Source organism: Nannobrachium achirus, assembly GCF_963921795.1.
Source record: "Nannobrachium achirus genome assembly, contig: SCAFFOLD_210, whole genome shotgun sequence".
Lineage (NCBI taxonomy): Eukaryota > Metazoa > Chordata > Actinopteri > Myctophiformes > Myctophidae > Nannobrachium > Nannobrachium achirus.
In genome coordinates, this window is record NW_027664989.1 from 59,004 (window position 1) to 79,244 (window position 20,241).

Consider the following 20,241-nt stretch of genomic DNA (forward strand, 5'->3'; position numbering starts at 1 on the left):
TCATGGACAAGGCAATTAGCAAGCAGAGAAGACATTCAAATATGCTCACTTCTGGCTTGTCTATGGGAGAAGTGATAACTACTGTACCTCCTTCTCTGGCCTCCTGAAATGTGAGTTTTCAGGGCAGTTTTGAAGGATGCCAGCAAGCTACATGGTGTATAAATGGTAAATGGTAAATGGTGCATTTATATAGCGCTTTTATTCAAAGCGCTTTACAGAGATTGTGCATTACATTCACCCATTCACGCACACATTCATACACCGGTGGCGGAGGAAACCATACAAGGCACCAACCTGCTCACCGGGAGCAATGTGGGGTTCAGAGTCTTGCCCAAGGACCCTTCGACATTAAATCAGGGGGAGCCCGGATTCGAACTGGGAACCCTTCGGTAACCCTTTGTGCTCTAATAACGGTTTCTCTACCCCTGAGCTATGCCGCCCCATATACAGTATAGTACAGTAGTTGTACCAGTCCAGTGGTGCATATAGTACAGTAAGTACATTAGCCCTACCAGTCCAGTGGTGTATATAGTACAGTAAGTACAGTAGTCCTACCAGTCCAGTGGTGTATATAGTACAGTAAGTACAGTAGTCCTACCAGTCCAGTGGTGCATATAGTACAGTAAGTACAGTAGCCCTACCAGTCCAGTGGTGTATATAGTACAGTAAGTACAGTAGTCCTACCAGTCCAGTGGTGCATATAGTACAGTAAGTACAGTAGTCCTACCAGTCCAGTGGTGTATATAGTACAGTAAGTACAGTAGTCCTACCAGTCCAGTGGTGTATATAGTACAGTAAGTACAGTAGCCCTACCAGTCCAGTGGTGCATATAGTACAGTAAGTACAGTAGTCCTACCAGTCCAGTGGTGCATATAGTACAGTAAGTACATTAGCCCTACCAGTCCAGTGGTGTATATAGTACAGTAAGTACAGTAGTCCTACCAGTCCAGTGGTGTATATAGTACAGTAAGTACAGTAGCCCTACCAGTCCAGTGGTGTATATAGTACAGTAAGTACAGTAGTCCTACCAGTCCAGTGGTGTATATAGTACAGTAAGTACAGTAGTCCTACCAGTCCAGTGGTGTATATAGTACAGTAAGTACAGTAGCCCTACCAGTCCAGTGGTGTATATAGTACAGTAAGTACAGTAGCCCTACCAGTCCAGTGGTGCATATAGTACAGTAAGTACAGTAGTCCTACCAGTCCAGTGGTGTATATAGTACAGTAAGTACAGTAGCCCTACCAGTCCAGTGGTGTATATAGTACAGTAAGTACAGTAGCCCTACCAGTCCAGTGGTGTACATAGTACAGTAGTCCTACCAGTCCAGTGGTGTATATAGTACAGTAAGTACAGTAGTCCTACCAGTCCAGTGGTGTATATAGTACAGTAAGTACAGTAGTCCTACCAGTCCAGTGGTGTATATAGTACAGTAAGTACAGTAGCCCTACCAGTCCAGTGGTGTATATAGTACAGTAAGTACAGTAGTCCTACCAGTCCAGTGGTGTATATAGTACAGTAAGTACAGTAGCCCTACCAGTCCAGTGGTGTATATAGTACAGTAAGTACAGTAGCCCTACCAGTCCAGTGGTGTATATAGTACAGTAAGTACAGTAGCCCTACCAGTCCAGTGGTGTACATAGTACAGTAGTCCTACCAGTCCAGTGGTGTATATAGTACAGTAAGTACAGTAGCCCTACCAGTCCAGTGGTGCATATAGTACAGTAAGTACAGTAGTCCTACCAGTCCAGTGGTGTATATAGTACAGTAAGTACAGTAGCCCTACCAGTCCAGTGGTGCATATAGTACAGTAAGTACAGTAGTCCTACCAGTCCAGTGGTGTATATAGTACAGTAAGTACAGTAGCCCTACCAGTCCAGTGGTGTATATAGTACAGTAAGTAGAGTAGGCCTACTGTACCAGTCCAGTGCGAGCATCATAGCATCCACAGCAGGGCAGGCTGCGGCAGCCTGCGTAGGCCATCAGACTGCACAGCAGTAGGCTGAGGGAGCCGGCCAATAGGATGGTGGCGTTGGCTCCTTTCACCATGCCATGGAGAACAAAGGTCTGACACACACACACACACACACACACACACACACACACACACACACACACACACCTAAATCAGTAGTTCTTTGATTGATTGACTGATTGATTGATTTAATATTTTATTAAGTACAAGTATGATAATAGTCGATGCAATAAAACATTTTAGTACAGTACCAGTACAGTTAAACACCCTGCCTAAAAGGAACATCCCAAATAAGTCATTTTAAGTCCTTGATAATTCAATTTGTGGACAAACTTTTTTGTACCACGGACTCCCAAAATCAATTGCATTTGTTTTGTGCTAAGGACCCCAAGAAGAGAAGATTTGGGTTAAAAATAAAATCATTTGTCAATTCTTTCAAAAATGCAGATGTGGCCTACAAGCTTGCAGCACTTGTACATCTGCTATATATTTTAGATCCACTGTTCCAAACCAATGTTCTAAATCCTAAGAGTTTTCTGGAAATCTTAGCTAGCTGGTATCTACAGTATAGCCAAAATATAAAATGGAATGCTTTCCCAGTTTTAATGGGTTAATGTATTCGTGTTCACATGAAGGAGAGCATTCAAGGACACACGTGTTGAAGGTAGAGCTAAACAAGGTTGCATTCCCAACATCATGGCATATGCAGAGGTTTTATGATGCAATAATCATATCATCCTTCTAGGTCATCCCAAGTTGTTGAAGCCCTCTAAAAACCATGTGGGATATACACGTCATAGGCTGTGTGTGTGTGTGTGTGTGTGTGTGTGTGTGTGTGTGTGCGTGCGTGCGTGCGTGCGTGCGTGCGTGCGTGCGTGCGTGCGTGCGTGCGTGCGCATTACCACATCAGGACTGTGGTGATGTAATGTGTGTGTGTGTGTGTGTGTGCGTGCGTGCGTGCGTGCGTGCGTGTGTGCGTGTGTGCATTACCACATCAGGACTGTGGTGATGTAATGTGTGTGTGTGTGTGTGTGTGTGTGTGTGTGTGTGTGTGTGTGTGTGTGTGTGTGTGTGTGTGTGTGTGTGTGTGTGTGTGCATTACCACATCAGGACTGTGGTGATGGATGAAGACCTCCTCCTCTTCCTCTCCGTAGCTCAGCGTCACACAGGAGTAAACAAACACCATCACCATGGCAACGCACGACAAGATGGCCGACACCACCATACCACTGACCTGACAGACAAGTGTCCTTAACACTTTCCCTGCTACTGATTACTGGCCTGCTCTATTCCGATGCCACCATTATAAACTACTATTTTCACCAGTCTTTCTAGCTCTACTGAGAATTATCGAAAAGACAAAAAAATTTCACCCAGTATCTCAAATAAAGTGCAACTCGAGCACTTTCACCAGAAGTTAACCAGGGGTTTCAACGATGTTTAGTTGTTGAGCTATATCAGTTTTAAAACTGTCTGTTCTTCCCCAGAGGAGGAAAACAAAACGGAAACCTGAGAAATTGGCCCTTTTGTGAATGACACTTATTCAATCATTTCTCTCTCTTGAACTTTTTATTTTTTGGCTTCTGTGACATCATACATCATAAAGTATTGTTGTCAGTCAAATCAAAACAAAAAAATATGTAAAAAATGATTTTCTTTGGGTTTTTTATAAAGAAATAACGTTTAGTGTGAAAATCTATAGTTGTTTTACAGTAGACCTATGCACTCTGCCCCTCCCCTGCGGATGACAACACAGTCGCGTGCACAGTACACACCGCACGCACACACCGCACACGCACGGACCACACGCACACACGACGCGCGCGCACACACAGAAGAAACACTGCGTGTTTGTTTGCTAAAAATGCCAAGCGAATCTAACGCAGGATTAGGATGAGCCTTCCGTAACGTATGTACAACACCGCACAGCGACGCACACACACACACGACCGCACGCACGCTCATGCACGCGCACGCGAGGCTCGTGCAGAAGTGAAAACAAGTTGCAGCTGTTTGATTGCTAGCATAGCAGCTAAAGTGCGATTCAGTGCGAATACAGTAAATCTGACTCAAAGGCAGATGGATTATACTTTCGTCGGTGACACAGCCTGGTGAATGGCCCTAAAACTACAACTACAACCACTGGATATTGGATAATAAACTTTGGACGCGTGGAGTAGCAACCGAGACCACGAGCTGCTGGTTCGCTCTATGTAGCTCCTCTCTTTATCAGACTGCTGGGAGAACGCCCGCCTCTTCGCCACTTTTTACCTTTTGTGAACATTCGATCAAGAAAGCACAGGTCCCATGACAGTCCCCCATCTGTCCACTCTCCAAGCGTGGAAGAAAGTCGAAGCAGCGTGTTGAAATAAAAGGTTTAAATCACTAATTTATTCAGACAGTCCCCTGCGTTTTAGCATTCCGGGGAAGGTTGTCACGTGGTATAGACACGATGCATACTGGTGGGGAAAATAATGCACTGGCTGACACCATGAGCGATATAAACTCTTTATTTCAACACGATGCTTGGACCTTCTTCCACGGTTGAGAAGCAAACAGATGAGAGACCAGCACAGAACCCCCACTCTCCGGGTAGGATGTTCGCAAAAGGCAAAAAGCGTTCCTGACGGCGGGTTAGGGTTGTGTGTGTGTGTGTGTGTGTGTGTGTGTGTGTGTGTGTGTGTGTGTGTGTGTGTGTGTGTGGGTGTGTGTGTGTGTGTGCACACGTCTCTTTTTCTCTCTCCGTAGCTCTCTGCCGAGCGTCTTTCTATCTCTGCTGTAGAGAGAGAGCAGTTTGTAGTTGGAAGGAACAGCTGCTGTTTTTGTGATGTGAAAATGTTAGATTTTGAGATGGTGTGAATATATTTGGTAATATTTTTTTTTCTAAATAAGTTAGAAGTCCCAAACTTTGTCACAGGGTGGGGAAGATTGTCAGCTAGGGGTACTTGCTGTTAAGTGCTTTTCTCGTCAATCTTCGTCTGTGGCCTGGCTGCCTAATTAATGATTCTCGTCAATCTACCTCTGTGGCATGGAAACTGTTAAGCACAACTATCAAAATAGTACAGTGTCCAAATCAAATCAAAAGTGACCATAGCAGTCAATGCTAGTTAGTGCAACAAGTATCTCACTGTCATGTCAAACACAAGCAAAAATACCCAAAACTACTAACACAACCTAATAGTGCAGTGTCAAAAAGTTAGTGAAGGAAAAAATAAATAAACTAGAAAGGAATATGACAAACGAGATTCTCTCGCTTAGAGCGCCGGCGGGCCGTATACGCAGACTACGCACTCTGCGTAGGGCCCCCGCCGATCAAAAGGGCCCCCACCGCCCCTCCTCAGCAGAAAAGAACTACTGCTGCATGGTTAATCGTTTTCAAACCGAAATCGCGATGCGAAATCTCGCGATTAGCGAATCGCAAAGGCCACGGTTTCCCTGCGAAGTAGACTTCCCAAGCAATATGGAGACGTTTTAATTTTTTAAATCCCTTCATAATTGACTATAAGCAATGATCAAATCAAACTGTGGTGACTTTCTTTGGCGCATCTCCACACCACTGAAAGAGAAAGTGAATGTGATGTTTTGGCACAGTGGCCACTGTGCAGGAGCATGGGAACAGCATGGGAACTAGGGGTGCTGCAGGTGTTCCAGCACCCCTATGGGGAAGATTTCATTTTTTATTTAAATAAGAAAATAACAAATCAAACATAGCAAAAATAAGTTGCCTGTTGTTGTCGTTTTTTATTTATTAATTTATATATATATATATATATATATATATATATATATATATTTCCATTATAAAATGGATTAAAAAAATGATAAAAAATATTAGGCCTATTATTTTTTCGCGGGCGCTCGCAGGAAGGCCCCATAGCAGAATCATGCTTAGAGCCCCCATGGGCCCAGAAACTGCTCTGGCTTAGAGTATGGATAACGGAACAAACCAGATCATTGGCAGTTGTCAGCTCCAAATCTGAGTACTGTAGGTGATCGAATAGGGTTTTTGTGAGGCTGAAGATGCTTTCCAGCATAAAAAGGACAGTGTTATAGTATGGCAGGGGTCGACATTATAAATGGCCCGGTGGCCCGGATGTACTTTTAAAACCGCCAGGGCCAGCAGAATGCACCCAGCACTTGCCCAGTGGGGCCAGTGAAAATAATGCCTTGAAAATAGAATAATTTCACATAATTCCCCTGTTGTGCTGTGTGTTCTGTTAACATTTCTGTGAAATAGTCTTGTTAATTATGATTAAAACGTAGTGTTACACACATGAGCCCTGTCATATTTTGCATCAAAGACAGGGTGGTCTGCCCCCAAACCGCAGAGCATCTCGCTGCAAGTGGTTCAATATTCACCTCAGCCATGTTTGAAATTTGCATTGAAAACTGCACCTTATAGAGTGGCAAATTGCTATAAAGTCAATTTCATTGACTTTATAGCAAGATGGCCGCCATCATGTGAATATGGTCTATGCTCGCTCGCTCCCACAATAAGCGCAATTCACCCTTTGTCAGTCTTCTGATTGGTCCCTGACTGGCCAGCCTTCTCTTTTGCTACAGGGGGCGGAGTTATGCAGTGGGACAAAGTCCCCATTCTTTCATTCACAACAATGCAAAGAGTGTAGTTATTAATTGCCTTGAATCGATATTTATTTTTTATTTTGTATTTATTTTTTGCTTTGTCATGATAAATAGGAACATTTCGGAACACAATAGAGTGAATACACAGTGAATATTTGTTGAAATGAAAAAAATCGCTGATGATATAGTTCAATATTGAAAATGAGTGGTTTTTCCTTTTAACTTAAAGGCCTGTCCATACTGTCTCCGACCGCCGAACTTTTCGTCTGAAAGGTCCGGTTCAACTACAAAATGACGTCACTCGCATCTTCTGAAAAGCATTATCCCGAGTTAGAGTTCGGAAAGCTGCATGTCAGAAAGTCTGAACTCTCCGACGAAAGGTTTGGTCGTCGGAGACAGTATGGACAGGCCTTTACGATAAGGAGAGTTGGTACTTTAATAAGACAATCAAAATACAGCCCTTTAGTCTTTTGAATAACACACATTTATTCAGACCAAAAGCCTACATCTACAAGATTTCGCTACTTTGTGGTTAAGACTAGACTAAAACAATTTCAGAAGACTAAGACTATAAAATTAACAGTCCTTAATCCAGCCTGATATACTGTGTTGTAACTTGTGTATGACTGAGCAGACACACCTTATTACATGGGCACATTTCCTATAATGATAACTGAGGCAATCTGGTATCACTTCCCCTTCTTGAGATTCTAACAGCTTTTCTGTGGAAGTTCTTGATTCCCAGTAACAACTGCTGTCAGCTACAACTTAGGTCACCAGTCATTGAGTGACCTGTTTCTCAACTTGTGGTCCATGCAGGCCCGGCGCTACGGGGGGGCCTGGGGGGGCATTGCACCCTCAGTTGCAAGTTGTGCCCCCTCAGTTTATATTCTATGTTAAGTCAAGAAAATATAAAAAACAACACAAATATTGGCTGAATATTACTATTTTCATAGAGATTACAATAACAGTATTGAAATACAGTTTAATCCGCAATTTAAAATCACCTAAACCACAGCGCAGTAGCAACGGCTGTTATTTCAGCTCCCAAAAACTGGCATCTGTTGTAGGTATTATAGATAATAAAAAGAATGTTCATTATTACTAGCCTATATAAAAAAATATGTGCCGCCTCACAATTTTCAAAAGCCCCCTTAGTCATTTCATCCTGCAGCCGGGCCTGGGTCCATGGAACACTAGTGGACCATGACATGATTAACGGGTGGTCCTTGTCTGTCTTTTCTTGGATATCCACAACTTCCCAACGCCGCAGCCAAGAGTGATCTACAAGCTCACAATGGTTGCATCTGTGACGCAATTTCGTTTTTACTGTAAGCTCTGGAAATTCAGCTTGACAACTCATCCTGAACTTCACAAAGGACTACTTCATGTGACTCTTGAGTCTCGTCTGGACATTTATTTTTCCAAAATAAAAAAGAATGAAAATAAATCAATTCATCTTCACTTTCCTATATTGCTGAACGCATGATCAGGGCCCACATGTGGTCCACGGACCACCAGTTGAAAACTCCTGCAGTAGGGGAGCTATGACATTTCCGTGGGGTATACTTAAATTGATGTTTTTTTTAAGGGCAACGGTTGTATAATCTCAATATTACACTTGCACTTGCACTCCTGCGCTGCCAACAGAACTCGCCTTTAGGCTCGTTCCTGAGGCAACGCAGGCATGATGATATTGACGATAAAGCAAGTGGTTCAATATTCACCTCAGTCATGTTTGAAATTTGCATTGAAAACTGCACCTTATAGAGTGGCAAATTGCTATAAAGTCAATTTCATTGACTTTATAGCAAGATGGCCGCCATCATGTGAATATGGTCTATGCTCGCTCGCTCCCACAATAAGCGCAATTCACCCTTTGTCAGAGTTCTGATTGGTCCCTGACTGGCCAGCCTTCTCTTTTGCTACAGGGGGCGGAGTTATGCAGTGGGACAAAGTCCCCATTCTTTCATTCACAACAATGCAAAGAGTGTAGTTATTAATTGCCTTGAATCGATATTTATTTTTTATTTTGTATTTATAAAGCACACCATCTCGTGTAATATTTCTTAATTTGGCCATCTTGGACACCGTCTTGAAAATTACACCTTTCTAGTGGTCAAACTATGGTAAACTTTTAGTATGTTATTAAGGAGACCTAATACAAAAAAATGTTGAGAAACTGTGCAATTATTTTTGGGTAAGGTGCATTTTTTTCATATATGCACTTGCCTATATCGGGGTAAATAAGGGGATTTTTATTTTAGGGAGAAATTCAGGATCACACTTGTTCATTATCCTTATGGGACAACTTGACAAAATGTTCCGGGCCAATGGTTACAATGGTGGGGCCAGTGATCTTGAAAATCCACTGGCCCAGTGGCAATTTTCCCTTAATGTCTACCCCTGGACTATGGTTTACATAGAAGTCAGTCAATTGTCTTTCACATATTCATATATAGGCCTATTTAATTTATTTGTTCCTTAAATATTTTTCATCACAATTGGCTGTGTGAGGTGGGGGGGCTTAGGGGGTGCTAAGCCTTTACCAGGGGGGGGCTAAAGCCCCCTCTAGCCCCCCTCTAGAAGAGCAGGGAAACAAAATACAACTGCCCCATATATTGTATTAACATACTCTACCATACAGATGTATCATAATATGCATGTAACCTCATTATATCATCATATTCATCATAATAGGCATGTAACCTCATTCCCACTTTTATCTCCATCTCACCAGGAGATGGGAGTTAACATGCAGAAAGAAAAATGCTGAAAGTCTGTAACTGGAATTAGATGCTACGCTTCGGTTGTTAGAATGACATTTGTACAGTAAAGCTCAGAATAAACTAGTGCTTTCAACATGTTTCACGCTAAGGACCCCTTAGGAAGCTATCTATGAAATCTATGAAACAGTTTAATCTGCAACACAATTGTATACAATGAAGTGGGGGTCCCTGCATCAAATCTCTCTCCGCTATCTTCCTGACCTCTGGCTTTGTACTTGGTTTGCTTCTTTCCCTCTCTACAGTACACCTCTTTGCTGAAAATAGCCGATCTACAATTGTTGCGACTCAGGCGCTGTGAGCTTGTAGATCAGCTATTTATGGCTCATGTTCCTCAGAATAGGGATGCTAGAGTTCAAGTGGTTGATGTAAAAAATGAAAATCTTATCACGCAAAGATTTGGCGGACCCCCTGGCCTGTAGTAACTCTGAGGACCCCCTGTTGTAGACCCCTGAGCTAGTGTATGATTGCATTATGATTATTTAATAAAATATATGAACTAGTCCTGTGCCCAGGGGTGTGCACAGTATATGAGGGATTGAATGTAGGAGTCTCAGAAGTAATGTTGGAGAACCCAGACCGGTGCCCGTAGGGCAGCTTAGTCACCATTGATGTCCAGTTGTGCAATACACATTGCATCCGGTGTTGTGAGCATGTAGATCTGCCATTTTCACAATTTCTGCCTCTAATATTTGACAATTTTGGCCATTGTTTAATTTGTCATTTTAGAGCTATTAAAAAGTCTGTAAATTGTCAATTTAGAAATGTACAGATACCCTCTATACACTTAAACCTAATGTTGGTTTGTTTACTGTTGAGTGAGAAAACAATGTTGCACATTAAGTTAATCATCTGGGGAGCCCCCAAAATTATTTGTGGGTCCCGACCAGAGATGGGAAAAGTACTCACATTCTGTACTTAAGTAAAAGTAAAAGTACTTGTGAAAAAAACGACTTTGGTAAAAGTAAAAGTACTCATTCCAAATAATTACTCAAGTAAAAAGTAAAAAGTATGTGCTTTGAAAAGTACTTTTAAAGTAAAAGTAAAAGTATTTTTACCGTATATTTCTAGAATTTGAAGGATATTAAAATTAAAAGATCCCCACCAAACACACGTATATGATTTGAAATCTAAACGCAGCAGTGTTTTTTTTTAGACTGAGTACCAGTTATAGTCAGATAATATAGTACAATCATTAATATTATAAAAAATAAATGTATAACCCACAATTTTGTAACCCTTTTTTTAAGTGTCAATTGACCACCAAGTAGTCCTACACCATTATGACTGATGTTAAAATACAGATAAGGTTTCGTAATAAGAATGTCGTTTTCATTGTTCAATTATAATTATAATACATCTCACATCCACAGACAGACAGATTTCTGACTGTTACTGTAAGATATTTTGCATGTCTGTCACTGGACCCCAATGTAAGCCATACTGTAGTCGTGCTTTTGCTATGCGAACTGCTAATCAAGTATTCAATCAATCAATTCAAACACAGTCACACGCATGCATGCAAGCGCATGATGGCACGCGCGCGCGCGCGCGCACACACACACACACACACACACACACACACACACACACACACACACACACACACTAAAGGCTTTTGCGAGGCAAAGATGACCGAAGCTACAGTTGTGCAGACTGCAGACCATTTTTTCATGCACACAGAACTTGACAGAAGCACTACTTTATCTAGGTTGCCCGTTTCAAGGCTACACTTTATCCAGCATGAGTTAAAAAGCACTGCCACTGACTCACCTAAACTTCGGAGCTTCAAAAAGAACGCATTTCCAACGCGTGTGCATTACATGGCCAAAGTCGTGTTCATAATCCAGAGTTATAGAATCCACGTGAATCGTGTTGACATGTTTGAAAGCCACGACGAGATGAATGGTTTACACAGCATTGTCATGATGGTAGAATTAAACCAGACTCTGAAAACCGCGGATTTCAAAATAAGAGCACAAGGTATGAGGCTATTATGTAGCCTATATGATTAGTTTTATTTGTTAGTCTACAGGAAGTAAATAGACCGGTGCTTGCCCTCCCTTGCCTACTTGACACAGCACAGCAGCAGCAGAGCGTCATCGCAGCCTGTATGCATGATGATCAAGCGCTCTAATCATTTTGTTTGATCTGCCACGCATCGGCGCAACATTAACATACCGGTATAAAAACAAAGTAGCGAGCCTGTTTTGAAAATGTAGCGGAGTAAAAGTACAGATACTTGTGTTAAAATGTAACGGATAAAAGTAAAAAGTACTCAGAAAAATAATTACTCAGTAAAGTACAAAGTACTGAAAAATGTACTTCGTTACAGTAACGAAGTATTTGTACTTCGTTACTTCCCATCTCTGGTCCCGACCCACAGGTTGAGAACCACTGGTCTAGAGAAGAGGACATGTAAACATTATGTTGATGTGTTGTTAAATTTGAATTCTTATGTCATCACAGCCTCTGTTGGAGACGTGTCCCGCTATGCCAGGAGCTTTACAGACATGAAGGACATGGACTCATATCTGTCACTGAACATCAGCTCTGCTCTGTGTCTGACCGCCGCTGTGCTGCTGGTGAGATGGATTCAAATGATATAAAACTATCGTTTTTATGTAAAATACATTTTAATAACTGCTGTGCTGCAGGTAAGATTTGAAAACTTTAAATAATATAAATGTTTTATGTTTTAACTGTAATAGGTGCTTGTGGCAGTAGTAGTAGTGGGCAAAGGGAAGGAAATATTGTTTATAGAACACATATAAACGACAAGGCAATTCAATGTGCTTAACACAGAACATCAAGCAAAGGAAACACAATAAAACAATTATAAAACTACATTAGGATGCATAGAACAAAATAAGTAAGACATTATACTGTAGATACGTTACCTTGCAAAAGAGAAAAAAATAAAGAACAAAATAAGAGTGTTCAGGGAGTTTGTTCCAGATAATGTGGCGCTGGCGCATAACAATTAAATGCTGCTTCCCCACATTCATATTTAGGGACAGAAAGCTTTCCCTGATGACCTGAGAGGTCTGGAATGGATGGTTAGTGATATCGTAAAGATTAGACATGTTTTTTAAATCAATTCTTCAGAAGGAGCGAGTGCATTCTCCGGCACCGGTGTCAGACACGGCGTCGCCGGTAACTGCCGACAACACGGACCGACGGTGGTTAGGTTTAGGCATAGTTGTACTGAGGTTAGGCTTTAGGTACCGTCAGACAATGTCTGCTGCAGAGGTGCCGCGGATTGATTGCTGGCAGTTGCCGCTGCCGTAAAATGCACTCCCTCTCCCTCCAATTCTTTGACACACAGGGAGCCAGTGTAAGAACTGGAGTGATATGCTTCACTCTCTTGGTATTAGTAAGGAGTCGAGCAGCAGCAGTCGTCTTATGGATAGTAGTAGTAGTACCTTAGGCATGGGTGCACATTGGCACAGGGGATGGTGATCACTGGCAGAATTGTGAGAGGATTTTTATTTTAAAATCAAATATTGTTTTAAACGTGGTCAATTCAATTAAGTCACCTAATTTGCAGCAAATTACATCCTGCACATAATTCTACATTCATAAAAATTCTGAACTCTGACTGGGGAGGGACTCGGGGAGATAGGTGGGGTATTGCTCTTGAGTCTAATGACCATTATAACAATGTCCCGACAATCAAAATCCGAATTGTTGTTGACATGGCACTCTTGACTATCTAGAAAATAAAAACATGGCACTTCATTTCAAGAAGGTTGCTGAACCCTGATCTTTATTAACAGGCATTTCCAAAGCGCGCAGGGCTGAATCGTACGGTGGTCAACGTTTCTTCTCTGGCTGCGGTGAAGCCGTTCCCATCCTGGGTCCTGCTCTGCACCAGGAAGGCTGCCCGGGACATGATGTTCAGTGTGCTGGCGGAGGAGGAGCCAGATGTCAGGGTGCTCAACTACGCACCGGGTGAGTCCATGCTAACCCTGTATAACCCTAACCCTAGCCCCGGGTGTGGAAATAATACTAACCCTTACCCTTACCCTGGTGAGTCAATACTACCCCTGTGTAACCACAATCTTTAATCTTTATAACCCTTAAAGGAGTAGTTCTCCCCTTGAATTACTTTTTTTCTATTGATTACTCTTGCCATGGAGACTTGAGTTCAAGAATAGTTTTTGTTTTTTGTCGCATTCCTAAGACAAAAATGTGAGTACAATGAATTTACCCCCATTGATTCCGGATGGTGACCTAAATGCATTCGGGTCCCCATCCGGAATCAATGGGGGTACATTTACTATAATCACATTTTTGTCTTAAGAATGCGGAAAATACCAAAAAGTATTATTGAACTCAAGTCTCCATGGCGTGAGTAATCAATAGAAAAAAAGTCATTTTGGGGGTGAATTACTCCTTTAAGCGTCATTCCCACCCGGCGTGATAAAGATAACGATAAAAAGATATATTTCTCCATTGAAGTGGATGAGAGTGGATGGTAGCGTCCACACCACAATGATAACACCGACATAATTGATGTGAACGGCGACGTTTATCGGGCCTGGTGGGAATGACGTTTTACCCTGTTGAGTTAACCCTTACCCTAACCCCTTGAGTCAAATCAAATCATGTGTATTTATGAAGCACAACGTTGTGCTATATAATCATTTCATCAGTACAACAAATAAAAAGATAGAGGCATACTAGAAAAATTAACCGTATATCGAATGGAAATGAAGAGGTAAAAGCAAGGAGAACGTATCAGGAGTATTCACATGCTTGCGAGTAAAACAGGTGTTTGAGCTTGGATTTAAAAGAGAGCAGATCTAACGGAGAATGGAATGTTGTTCCACGGCACGGGCGCTGCAACAGAGAAGGCGCGAATTCTGGACCAATTGGAGGCGGATCCCAATGTAGAGGGGATTACAGTAGTCTACTCTAATCGACATGTTATGAGGGCATGTATGTTGATTTCAAGATCGTGGACAGAAAGGAATGGCTTAATTTTTGCTATGGAGTGGAGTTGAAAGAAACTTTGACTACTGCATTAACCTGCTTTTCAAAGTTTGAACTCTGAGTCAAAGAGCACACCCAGTTTCTTTGAATGAAAGTCAAACCTAACCTATATAATCCCTTAGTTACCTTTATACCCTTACCTGGTTTACACCACCTGATTCTGAACTTATTAAACATGTCATTTATATATTTGTATTTATTAATTCAATATAAGCCTAAGGCACCATGGTGGGGGGAAGGCTGCTCCCGTTCGAGTTCCTTAACATTGTCGAGTTATTTCCATTTGTTTTTATGTTTTAGCCTCCGTCGGCAGAATAATAATACTACTAATACTAATGTCCTCAGGGTGTCTAGATACCTCCATGCTGGTAGAGGCCAGGTCCAACACAGCAGATCCCAGTGTGCAGCAGTCCTTACTAAACTTGCATATTACCCTTACCTGGGTGAGTCAATTGCTTTAACCCATTTGCTCTTTGGGGAGCTTCGGCCATTTATTAACTTCTTCCAGCTCGAAGTGTCTTTTGAATCCTTCTAAGGTTTTTTCATTGTGTTTCTATGTCAGCAATCTGGCTAGCCATCGTCAAATAAAAGGTCCTTTTCACTTAAATGGAGCTCAGTTAGTCTGTTCTTGAGAGACTACTATGTCAGTGGTTCTCAAACCTTTTCATGTGAAGTTGAGTTATTTCCATTTGTTTTTATGTTTTAGCCTCTGTCGGCAGAATAATAACACTACTAATACTAATGTCCTCAGGTATTCTAGATACCTCCATGCTGGTTGAGGCCAGGTCCAACACGGCAGATCCCAGCGTGAAGCAGTCCTTCTTGGAGATGTTCTCCCAGGGCCAGGTCCTCACGTGCGAGGCCTCCTGCTCCAAGCTACAGCAAGTTCTGCTGAGAGACGAGTTCACGTCCGGACAGCACCTGGACTTCTATGACATCTAGGACACCGCTTCCAAAACTAATCAATCTAGTGTGTTTGAGTGTTTCTCAAAATTTCACATTTCAAGGTTTCCCCTTAAAGGACAACTTTGTTTGTTTGTTTTTTTTTACAACAAGGGTTCATATTTTTGATGTAATTAGAGAAAAGAAAGGATGAGTGTTCAAATATTTTCATTTACTTCTTTCTATTGTTTTAGCGATTTTAATGTCTTTGATTTCAGTGCATGCATGCAAGTGCCTAAATGTGTCTTTCTAGACACAATAAGCCGGCAATGTCTTCATTACTATTTACAGAAACACTACTAGGCCCCATAAGTCACATCTGCCCATGAAAGATTGTGGTGCATCTTACCCCAGGGCTCCACTGGCTGCGTCGCGTTGCTCTGCGTCTTGACGGCGTCATTGACGCAGACACGTTGCCGTCCGACTGGCTCCACTGAACGTGAATGTGTTGATATTTCTATCAAAGATCATAGGATATTCGCATTATCAACTGTAGTGTTATATATGCCTAATTATAATAATTTATGCTGTGTAAAGTGCCGGAAAAAAATAGCAGATAGTCTACAAGCTCACAACATGTCGAGTGCATGAATCTGTCATCACGCTGTTGTGACTGTGTCTGAGCTTGTAGATTGGCTATTTTCGGTACACCAGTCCAGCGCAGCCACGATAATGTATAGCCTAAAATCAGACTCAGTCACTCACTGCTGGTCTGTTTTTAGGAGGAAGAATTGAGAAAAGTTGTTGCCTGTTGTGAACTTGTGATTAGCCTATATCAAGTGGGAAGACCACTGTAATTACATAAAAAAATATGCGAGGAATTTTGGGACATCTAGTCACCCTTGTGAATGACGTGAATGGATATCCAACAGCAGAAAGGCACGTACGGTATATACATTTAATATGCAATGCAATTACATTTAATCATAATTTATACATGACTGGACGTTGTGGACGCCGTCAAAAAATTGAACCGGGGCAATTTTTGATTTTGGATGCCGGCACCGGAGCGTCCGACGTTGACGTTACCGTCGGCAGTGGAGCTCCCTTCATTGATTAAAACGGGAGCGTTCCCAACGTTGACGTTGACGCGACGCTCGACGCGCTCGGTGGAGCCGGGGGGCTAATGGGAATGGGCTTATTGTATCTAAAAAGACATATTTAGCCACTTGCACGCATACCCCCAACCACTGAAATCAATGTCATTAAAATCGCTGAAACGATAGAAAGCTGTAAACGAAAACATTTTAACACTCATCTTTTCTTTTCTCTAATTACAATCTAAAATATGAACCCTTGTTGTAAAAAAAAACAAAGTTGTCCTTTAACTCTGACAGTGTACAAATGGAACCAAAATATTTGGTTCCATGTGTACACTGTCAGAGTTACAGACTTGTATGGGTCAATTTAGACCCCCTTAAAGGAACCCACAGAGTCTCTGGAATCCTCTTTGAGAACCATGGATCTGAAGTACTGACAATGGCCGCGTTTCCCAAAGCGCATGTCGTCCGAGGGCCTTCGCTCGGCTGCGGTCCTTACGATTATGGCGTTTCTCAAACGCATTTGTAAGCGCCTCTCGTAAAACAGCCTTCGCACGCCAGTAGGCTGGCCAGAGCCTTGTATTAGAGAGTTCTGCCAACTCTGGCCCCATGTGAACGGAGATGATGCAACTCTCTCCTTGAATGGCTCTGGGCTTCGATTGATAGGACGTCAGCAGCTGCGCTCCGAAATGAATTTCAGCGGCTTGTGTGATTGTATCGGGCCGGCCCATCAATAAAACATAACATACAACACTGAAAATTAACACACCTTTAGCGCTGTTGGTAGGCTAACTGACCGCTCAAACCCCTTGTTTTAATTTGAAACTATACATGCAAAGCTGCAAAGCGCTGTTGCCTGTTGGTAGGCCTATAACTGACTGCACAAATTGACTTAACTGCCCGTCTTAAATATATATATTTTTTTATTTTTTTAGGCTAGGCCTACAGTATTGTAGACTAGAGTATTGGTTCTCAAAATGAGCTCTGTATCGTTTATATCGATCTGCTCAAGCAGGAGTCGAACCCAAGGCTCCCAGTCATTAGTCCAACTCACAACTCGTCATGCTATTAAGCCTGGCTGTAATAAATATAGGGCTACAATTAGTTATATGAACCAATGGACCCTCATCATCCTAGCCTGATTTCAGACTCAGCGCTGGAGAACCAGTCCGCTCAGAGAGTGGGCTGAGCCAGGCGATCATCATCCTACACTCTCAACTTGTGAGTTACATTTTGTAACCATTTGGTTCCTAACTCCAAACGTCCCTGTCTCTTTACCTCAGTGTTGTGTTGGCACGACGCACGAGGGGCTAAAGAGGCGCAGGGCTGTTATATTTTAGTTTGGAAGTTTGCAAGTTAGGAACCCAATGGTTCAGAAATGTAGGCTAACTCTCAGAGTGTAGGATGATGAGTGCCTGGCTCCAGCACACTGTCTGAGCGGACTGGTTCTCGCTGAGTCGTGTTGGCACGAGGGGTTGTGTGTTGGACTAGCGACTGGATGATCCGAGTTCTATCACCGCTTTCACGCATCACTGCATGACTTTTAGCTGGGGAGAGGGGACCCCCACTGGTCCACGGACCCACTTAACAAATGAGGCAGCCTATAAGCTTGTTCTTTTTTATGTAAGTGTGTGTTATGTGGTGCGCTATTTCTCAGTAGCCTATAGACCTATATCAATAAAACAATAAAACATAGTTCACCTTTGTATGTTTTATTTATTTATTATATAAATATAAATATATAGTTCACTTGTTTATTTTGTATAGCAGGTGTGTAGAATAGCCTACTCTACCATCCACAAGACTTAGATAGCTTTTTTAAATAAACGTTCATAGTTATACTTAGTTATATAGTGCTCAGTTTTCTATGAAGGGTGCTTACGGGCGCCCCGGCGCACGGTGCGCACCCTTAAAAAAAACATTGTCTGCAGCACCCGTGGGAAACTTGCGGGAAAGGTGTTTGCTTCTAAAATCCTCCTTACGATGGCCATTCGTATGAGGTGTGCATTCAACCGTCATCACAGCTATTTGGTTCCATTGTACGAGACGACCGGTTTCCTGAAAGCCCTCATTGCTCTTGATTGACAGGTGCCTGCGCAGGCTGCGAAGGACGATTTTGGTCTCTACGACCATGCCTGAGCTTACGAGCACTCAAAATCGCTTTGGGAAACGCGGCCATTGTCTGCAACATGTGAGGCCTCCTCCAAGCTGCTTGCAGGTTCTACTGAGAGACGAGTTCAGAGACAGCACCTGGACTTCTATGACAAGGGTCTTCAACAGGGGGTCCGGGACCCCTAGTGCAGGGTTTTTCAATGTTTTCAGGCCAAGGACCCCTTAGCTGAGAGGGAGATAAAGCATTACATATTGTGTAAAATTGTGTTGCAGATTTTCCTCGACTTGTTTGACTGCACTTGTCATCAGTACAGTATATATTGAATTCATGTTTTTTCAGAGATTTAACCACTTGAACCCCAGGGGGGTCCAGGGGAAAAATCTGCCTAAAATGCATGCCCAAATTGGAACAGTTGTGGACACAAAACTACAATTTGACCCACCAAATGTAAGCTAACCCCTGAAAAGTCACAAATGCAGTGTAAAACATCACATTTCTCTTACCAAATTGTAATGCTGTGATCACTTACTAGGGAAAAGAGGATTGAAAAAGACCTCCGCCTATGGAAAACTTGCATTCTGAATAGGAAAAGAGGATTGAAAAAGACCTCCGCCTATGGAAAACTTGCATTCTGAATAGTGAAAAAGACTCAAGACCTCATTTGAGACATTGGAGACATATATAGTGAATAGAGAAATTGTCCATCAAGGTGTCATCAATTGATAGGCAAAATCTCATGAATATATTTCAAACTATGTAAACTCTACAGATGTTTTAGTGAGAGTAGTGCTGTAATATTAGTAATGTTAAAGTATAGGGTGAAAAATTGTAAAAATGTGTAATAATAATGTAATATGAGTAATGCATGGGTGAACAATACAATGGCTGCTGATTATATGTGCTGTAGGGCCCCTGTAGCAGAATCAACATTTAAATTGTAATTAGAATAAGTCTCTATTGATTTATTGACCAATGGACCAGTCCCATAACCAGTGTGACTGGTTATGGGAAGCCGGCTATCGGTTAAATCGTCGATACTTTTACCCTTTCACTCTGTACTTGGTCTGATCTTTTTTTTTTTTTTTTTTACCTCTACACCAAACCTATTTGCCAAAAATAGGTGATCTACAAACTAGGCGTTGAGAGCTTGTAGATCGGCTATTTCTGGCTAAAGTTCTCAGAATATGGATGTGAGGGTTTAACCCTAGGATGCATGAGTGGGGTCAAAAACGACCCCAGGGGTTGTTATTCTTCAATATCTTTAAAATTAAAAGTTTAAATATTTTCATATTCCAGGTATTCCTCATAAAACATGTTTGTGACATGAGGCCATTTGCATTTTTATCATTCCTTTCATTAATTTTAAGAAATTGCAGTTTTTGTATCACTACCCCACTCTTCCATGAGTGGGGTCAAAAATGACCCCAATTAAAATCAATGCGTTTTGCAATAAACTACTTTGCTCTCACACGTAACTCTGCCATACTTTTGCCTAGCAAAGTGATTTCAACTTTAAAACACTCACACGACTTGGGCCTTTGTTCTGCCAATAGGGACGAGCTGTAATTGTTGAAGCCACGCCCCCTCTGTCTTCTAAACGCGTGCAGCAGCTGTCACACTTTGCTGTCACACTTTGCTGTCACACTTTGCTGTCACACGTAACTCTGGCATACTTTTGCGTAGCAACGTGATTTCAACTTTAAAATGCTCACACGACTTGGCACTTTTTCCGACCAATAGGGACGAGCTGTAATTGTTGAAGCCCCGCCCCCCTGTCTTCCTATTGGCTGGGCTTTAAACAGCCA

At 42.1% G+C, this 20,241-nt stretch overlaps 1 protein-coding gene across 1 annotated transcript; it reads left to right on the top strand.

The window, feature by feature from the left end:
- Positions 1 to 4,495: 4,495 nt before the first annotated feature.
- On the top strand, positions 4,496 to 15,283 carry LOC308280680 (sepiapterin reductase-like; the record flags this gene model as incomplete). The annotated part of the gene is made up of 4 exons (XM_080755003.1): positions 4,496 to 4,565; positions 11,813 to 11,928; positions 13,123 to 13,297; positions 15,093 to 15,283. 4 exons carry the CDS (start codon positions 4,496 to 4,498, stop codon positions 15,281 to 15,283), a joined length of 552 nt encoding a protein of 183 aa, XP_080611129.1.
- Between the last annotated feature and the right edge of the window lie 4,958 nt (positions 15,284 to 20,241).